Source organism: Nanorana parkeri, unplaced genomic scaffold (assembly GCF_000935625.1).
Source record: "Nanorana parkeri isolate BGI_ZX_2015 unplaced genomic scaffold, ASM93562v1 scaffold152, whole genome shotgun sequence".
Classification (NCBI taxonomy): Eukaryota; Metazoa; Chordata; class Amphibia; order Anura; family Dicroglossidae; genus Nanorana; species Nanorana parkeri.
This window is the reverse complement of record NW_017306420.1, coordinates 637,501-645,294: the sequence shown is the minus strand read 5'-3', so window position 1 is coordinate 645,294 and position 7,794 is coordinate 637,501. Positions and strand designations below refer to the sequence as shown.

Here is a 7,794-nt window from a genome sequence, read left to right as displayed (position 1 = left end):
TCCTATATTTATGTCAGTGGTCCCCCGAGAGAACGTTCACAGCTCTCTCATGATACGCTATTTCCAAAACCTCAATGTAACATTCAGCATAAATGATTGGACTTTAAGGGGTGCAGCATAATCATCCACCAGCCTTGGACTTAGTTACAGAACTTGAACATGTTGTCATTGCTACAGCATCTTAGAAAGGCAAAACACTAGTTTACATGGCACATGTAATTAATTGTGGGTGCCTAAGAGAAAGCAATGCGGATTAAAGAGCCATAGACATCCTATCTCCTTGCATAAAAGGTAACTATTAGATCTCATTGAATAAATGGGCACATTTCAGTCCAAAGAAAGCAAAGCAAGGCCTGAGTAAAATGACAAGATTCATGCACCAGAGAATAGTGTGTTTCCTTTTGTTTTTGCTTTTTTTTTTTTTGCATCTCATTATGCCGCTGATAAATTTCAAGCAAAACCATGGCAGTGAGTTTATATCTAAAAACAACTGAAATCCCATAATTACAATGGAATAAATATCAATATATATATGTCCCTCTTACACATATTTATATATTGTTATGAGCACAGGACAAAGACAGCACAGGAAAGCAGGCAGATCGGTGCTCAGTCCAATAAAAAAAGATTAACATTTGCCTCTGATGTTACAAAATCCATCTTGTAAGGGAGGCTTTATATGAGAAGATAAAGCAAATCGGTATACATAACTCTCCACATTGCCATACAGGTGTGGAGGAGTTGTCTTGTGTCATACATGCAGTACACACAGTTTATGTATGTCTCCACAAACAGTGTACATGCAGGTGTGATATGCCATGGCCATGTTCATGGGGTGTGGGGTGCTTCTTGCGTGGTCAGGTTGTCATCCGTGGACAATTAAACATTCCAGTTATGAGCGGAAAACCCTAAGAGAGAAAATGTAAACAAAAGTTATGTTAGCTTTTATATATATAGAAAAATATGATGACCTTTCTCAACAATGCACCAGTATTGGCTTAAACCAATCAGCTAGAAATCAAATATATTTGGCTAAATACAGTAAACTGATGCCATTGGTACAGGAATCTGCACATAACTGGTTTTCAAATTCTGAAACTCTAAAACTGGAGACAATAGGATATGGCCACCTTTTAAGTCTAAAGCAACTCTTTAACGTTACAAAAAAATTCCAAAGCATAGCTCCTGCAATAGGAGACACTGAAAATGTATGCTGTCTTCAAGCAGTGCAGTCTTAAGTATTCAGCAATGTCGTAGTGCTGTAGGGGCTGGCTGGAGGTACCACTGAGCACAGTGAGAGCATTAGACACTGTACTGCTGTACTGCTTGAGGACTGCAGAGTTTGGACTGCCATTAATATGTGGTATCTTCTACTGCAGCCAAGCCTTGGATGTTTTGGGGAAAAGCAACAGAGTCACTTTAAGAAGATTCTGGCTCAGAGGAGATTAACAGCTAAGAAGACCATGATGAGTTATGTATGCTTAGATAATGAAGCTGCTAGGTAAGAAGATGGAAACAATGAAGCTGATTTACCATAGCAATTTAAGATATGAACTCAATAATCTAAAGAATATAGATTCACTTTAATAATCTGTAAGACCCTGGCATAAGCTGGAGTGTCCTTAATTTAAAATTAGTGTTTGCACCTAGGCTGTAGCCAGCCTGCGCACTGTTTATGCTATCTGTGTTTGTTGGATTTTGCCATAAGGACATTGTTTGCTTCTGCCTGCCACTGGGGAGTGTTCTCCAGTATATAGAGTGAGAAGATACTATGTTGTGGATTATGAATATTTATTTCAACCTGGCCATTTACCGAGAGGTTTGTGCCAGTGATCTACACTAAGGTACTAAATATTTGGGGAAGCCTTCAAGATGGATCGTTCCCTCCCAGGCTTGCCTAGAGAGGAGGTAATGTTGGAATGCCCTTGCCTCCCAGTCCCTGCCTGTGTGTATTTTTAGCAGGGTTTAGTCCTTCCATCCCAGACTTTGTCTGGAGAGGATGTATGTGTGTGTGTGTGTGTGTGAACAACCCAGTCTTCCCTCCCAGGCTTTCATGAGCGTGTGAAGGGCACAGCCCTGCCACCCAGGCCTGCGGTCTGGGGAGGGTGTGAGTCCAGGGACAACTAGCTTGTAAGAGGGGCTGATGATACATAAAGGCAGGTGTCGGTCTGCCCTACGTTATCTACATTAGCCTGTAATTGAGGGTAACGATACTACTGAGCAGTGGACTTTTTTTCTGCTGTTTTAAAATATCCTGTACCCTCAACCCTCTTTCCCCTGGACAACTGAACCAATAACTTTTGCCAAGGAAGATGAACGGAAGGGAAGTCTGTCTGTCTGTCACCGATGGTGGGTGAGTGCCTGGGTGGAGCAACAACCAGATCACCAATAGAAAGACTAGGAGGGCCCGTTAAATCCAACAGCTCCTTTGCGGGTCATTGCCACAACTCTAATAATGTGAAACGCAAATTCCTGTTTATTTAATTCATCTGCACATGACTGGGTGCTCAAAGTGAACACACCTACAATTTATTCAGTGAAGATTCTTCTTTAGCAAATTAGCTTCAATGAGTCACTTTACTAATTTATTCCTAACATCAACAATGATAAAACATAGTATTACACTTACTCATCTGAGTTTTTATTGCTTTCTTCAATAAATGCAATAGATTCAGATCTGAGGCGATTTGTAACTTCGTAAGTCCGCAGCGTTACTCCAAAAATATCTTCATGGTATCTATTGTCATCCTAAAAAAAGAAACGAGTAATTGTGTGTTTCCCATAAACAAACTCTCACTAAAGGTTTCTCTTTTAAAACGGACGTAAACTCTTTTTAAAGTGCTGACAGGCAAGCTTTTATGACAGAAGAGACTTAAAAGGTATCTTCTGCCATCGGGGCCCAGCTCATCAAGCGTCTAAAGACTCAGGCGCCAGAAGAAGACCAGGGCAAAGATAGGAGTGCTGACATTGCAGCGCTGGAGGGGATTGATTTGGCAGGTAAGTCTGCCATAATCTGCTAATATGATGTGTATTCAGGCACATTATGGCTAAAAGCTCCTGGGGGGCCTTTTTTTTTAAGTCTGCTTTATGTCTGCTCTACCCATATAAAATGATTCAATATTGCCAATCCTCTACTTCACATATAAAGTAACTGTATATTGCACAGGAAAATGTACACACATTAGGCTTGTTTAGTAGAGCACAGCAATGTGCAATGATTATGTGCAGGGCTTACTAGCCATAGTATTACACGTGTCTCATAAACAGAAGAAAATATTTAATTTTGTTGATTTTCGGAATAGTGCATTTTACACAGGAACATTGCACTATTCACCAGTTCATAAAAAAAGCATGATGATCGTGAAATGAAGAAGACAATATTGTGTCACTGCTTGGCATCTGCTGGTTCAAGTAGGTACTGCAAGTCTTTATTGTGATGTTATATTCTGACTGACAGATATACTCATCTGACATATACAAATACTGATAATATTTAATATTGTTGTAGAGTTGTAGCTGATCATATAGGTCAGTTAAGTGTATTTTTTTGCTTTTCTTTTTCTATCTTGTATTTAAGAAAATCAGCTAATAATTGTTTTGTCTTCCTCTGACAAAAAAACCTTCCTTAAACCCTATTGCTATCTAAAACATTTCTAGAAAAGCTCCCTGCAAAAGAAAATGCCTAATAATTACTCCTCTGGCAGTCGCTGACTCTGATCTTCTCTCTCCTTAAGACATATGGCAACTGCAGAATCTTTAACATCCAACACATGTTGGATGCCTGGTACCTTGCTACACTCTGTGGATCCATCCGCTGGCCCTTACATCATTACAGGGCACAGTAGTGACATAAAAACTACTGAAGTGAGCAAAGTTAGGACTTTCCACCCGCTGAAGAGGTAAAAAATAAGCATATCCTTTTGCAGGCAACTTTTTTTTCCTGCATGGGGTAAAAGGTGATATGAAAATGAAATTGAAAATGAAATTTTAAATGGAAGAACAGAGGAAAAGGAGATGATATTGTAGTTAGAGGCACCTGGACACAGTAGGGATCAGGTGGACAGATTATGGGGGACATTTATAATTTCCGGATCACAACAAGGCAATGCTAAACCGAAGCAGTGAAACCGACTGTGCAACAGATTTACTACGAGGTTAAAGCTTGATTTATAAATTACTCCTTCTGCTACCCTAAAGTAGAGTCGGGTAGAATAAAACCTGAGCCTGACCACTTTTTAATTATCCATCTCGGTTGAGTGAAAATCTGTTTCATCTTCAGTGATAAATCTCTCTCAGAACTTTGCAAACTGTCACACTTGGCTGCCCACAATTTCAGGCACAAGGGTTGCAAATGCACAGTAAAACACTGGGTAGAAATACATGTGCTATGTGTGATTTAAAAAAAATAGCAGAGTAGGCATAGAAGAGACAGACACTGAGAACAAAGAGCAAAGCAAACATGGAACAGAGACAAGGGGCTCTGAGGGATTGAAAGTGAGTAGCAGCACAGAAACTAGCACCTCCTTGTAGTAATGGGGGTCCTTGGTTTGAATCCCAGCCAGGATGCTATCTGCATGGAGTTTACATGTTCTCCTTGTGCTTCCAGGGGTTACTTAAAGTGACATTAAACCCTCAGATTTTTTTTAACATAAACCAATACTGTAATGTGTGCCTTACTGTAATCCATAGTTGTTTCCCTTCTCTTTGTTGCTCTTCCTTTTAAATCCTCATGTCTTCTCATGCTGGGGGAGAACTTCCCTTTGCAGCTGAGTGCCTCTTCCTGTAGTGCTGGCTCAGGTTGTGAACCTTCACACGGACACCATGTATCCATTTCAGAGACAAGGCAGTCTGCTGCAAAACAGAAGTTCTGCCCAGCATGAGAACAGATACAGATTTAAAAGGAAGAGCAGCAAAGAGAAGGGAAACTACCATGGATTACAGTAAGGCACACATTACACTATTGTTTTATGTTAAAAAATCTGAGGGTTTAATGTCACTTTAAGTTTTATCCCACTCTCCAAAGACATACTGGTAGATTAATGGGCTTTTGTCTAAAATGGCCCTAGCATACGAGGTATGGACCTTAGATTGTAAGACCCTTGAAGGTAGGGACTGAAGTGAATGTGCAGTATGTGAAGAATTGTGTAAATTGTAGGTGTTATTTAACCACATTGGAGGTAATTGTTATACTGAGAACAGTGGAGAAAAGATAGGGGAGTTTGTCATTGAAAGGATAGCCAAGAAAGGGGGAGAGAACACCGAGAAGGAGAGCAGAGAATGAGAATGTAAACAAGCACCCTCCACTTACAATTACAGGAAACAGGTCCTTCTCTCTTTACGGTATATTATACAAGGTTTGATTCTGTTCACATTCAAGTAGGTTGTACCTCCATTATAGGCATTCCCAAACAGGAATGTTTTGTAACATCAATGTAAAGCAATGGGTTAAAGGAGAACTATGGGGTTAGGGCTTTTCGCCATAGTTCTCCTGAGGGTAATGGGAGGACACAAACTAGCGTCCTCCCGTCACCCTAAGCTCAGTATACCGCGAGCTACAGCTCGTGGTATACTGAGACGCCGCAGCTGAAGCGGATCCCGCTGTACCTGCCCCCTCCCAGTCCGTTCTGCCAGTCAGCGCTGGAGGATAGGAGCAGGGAGGGGGGAATCCAGTCATTCCCCTGTCACGGCAGAGACCCGTGACAGGATCGAGAAGTGAGCGAACGCTGGTATGTGTTTGCTCACTTCCCGATCTACTGAGCCGACCTGTGACAGTTTCATTGTCACAGGTCGGCTAGAACTATGAGGATGAGTGAAAAGCACTCACCTCATAGTTCTCCTTTAAGGGAGGATATAATTATGCCACTGATGTATACATATGGTCATAGCCTTTTGTGTTTGAACATGCACTCACCCTCAGTTTGCTGATGAAGGCTCCGGCCTCTTCGGTGGTCATATTGCCACTCTGCTTTACAATGTAGTGGAGACTCTTGAGAACATCACCAGCCATAGTGACATCACCACACACATATATGTGTCCTCCCTGCTCCTTCAGTGCTTTCATTGTTACATCCGACAGCTGTTCACGTAGGATGTCCTGTACATATTTCTGTAATTCAATGCAAGATAGTGTGAGTTTATTTATTATTATACAGGATTTATATAGCGCCAACAGTTTGCGCAGCGCTTTAAAATATAAAGAAGACATTACAATCACAATACAATTCAAGACAAGATGGTAAGGAGGGCCCTGTCCCCGAGGGCTTACAATCTAAAAAGGAGGGGTCAGTGATACATGAGAAGGTGGCTGTGTGGGGATGAATTGTTTGAGAACATGATGGTCGAGTGGTTAGGTTGAGGTGGAATAGGCTTCCCTGAAGAGATGAGTCTTAAGGGATCGCCTAAAGGCAGTCACAGTGGGAGATAGTCGGACAGGTTGGGGTAAAGAGTTCCATAGGATGGGACTGACTCTAGAGAAGTCCCGGAGGCGAGCATGGGAGGAGTTGACGAGGGCGCTGGAAAGCAGGAGGTCTTTGGAAGAGCGGAGGGGACGGTTAGGGTGATACTTTGAGACAAGGTTTGAGATCCAGCCGGGGCAGATTTGTGGATGGCTTTGTAAGTCGTTGTTAATATTTTTGCAGATCGCACTGGACCGGAATGCAGGCCCAGTGCGATCCGGGTGCGGGCGATCGCACTGTGGGCGATGCCATTGACTTCAATACAACCCCACACCCCTTCCCGCACCTGAACGCAGGGAGTCGGCCGGCTTACATTCCAGTGCGCCCTACATGTCCCGGCGTCCTGTCCTCCCGTAGTGCTCGTGTGGCTGACGTTGCACATGGGGAGAGGTGTCCTGCCCCTTTCCATCTGCAGCGTCTGACACATTTAACCGGCAGCCGCACGAGCACCACGGGAGCATAGCCGTAGCCAGCTCCTTTTGCGCCTGAGGCAAGAATTTTTTTTTTTTTACTATTTTTTATTTTATTTTCATTATTTCTCATTTATTTTTTTTATTTTCGTAATTTTAATTGTCATTTTTTTTACTCTAAACAGCCCCCTGATATTTCCCTTTTAAAATAGAAAAAGAAATTGAGGACACAAAGTCCTCAATCTCTTTTTCTGCAGCCTCTATTCTAAATGAATGGAAAGCACAGAGGCTTCCCATTCATTCATATGGAGGAGAGGACATTGTGATCTACCAGTGATCGCTACGCGATCGACTGGTAGATCGCGATCGACCTTGTGGGCACCCCTGCGCTAATACAAGGCTTTTAATGAATTTGTTGCTGCAAACTATGCAGGCTAGGTATGCTTACCACATGCTTTTAGTGCTTTATGATGAATGTGTTGTTAGATGCCCCAACTGTTTCACTGTGTAGTTCAGCAAGTAGTTTACCATGTGACACAATTTGCACCGACTTCTGATTTTTTTTCTGATTTTCAGAAGTTTAGCATGCATTCGGGTTTATTTACTAAAGGAGTATAGACTGTTCACATAACAAAGTTTGCTTTGCAAAATTAATGTTTACCGATCGTAGTAAATACGCTCATGCTGTGTTCACTTCATTTAACCTATTCTGTGCTGTAACACATACCTTTGGTGTATTTGGTTCCCGGGAATAAGCTGTGTACAGTTCTTTAAACACCCCTTTGTTTTTGGCAAGCATAGCCTCCTCTTTGTAGATGTGATCAATTTTAGATTCCCGGCACCCAAAGACAAGTATCATTGGACAAGGTTTCAATCCTAAAGGAAAGAAAATACAATAAAATAAAGCAGTGTAATATTTCATATATATA

At 41.8% G+C, this 7,794-nt stretch overlaps 1 protein-coding gene across 1 annotated transcript in view; it reads right to left on the bottom strand.

Moving 5' to 3' along the window:
• Positions 1-207: 207 nt before the first annotated feature.
• NOS1 (nitric oxide synthase 1) overlaps positions 208-7,794 on the bottom strand; it is a 71,164-nt gene continuing 63,577 nt past the window's right edge. Inside the window, exons 27-30 of the mRNA XM_018554275.1 lie at positions 7,593-7,741; positions 5,912-6,106; positions 2,630-2,748; positions 208-908 (exon numbers count right to left, since the gene is read on the bottom strand). Of these exons, the coding sequence (XP_018409777.1) occupies positions 893-908; positions 2,630-2,748; positions 5,912-6,106; positions 7,593-7,741 (479 nt within the window). The 3' untranslated portion in view covers positions 208-892. The remainder of the gene's footprint in view (positions 909-2,629; positions 2,749-5,911; positions 6,107-7,592; positions 7,742-7,794) is intronic.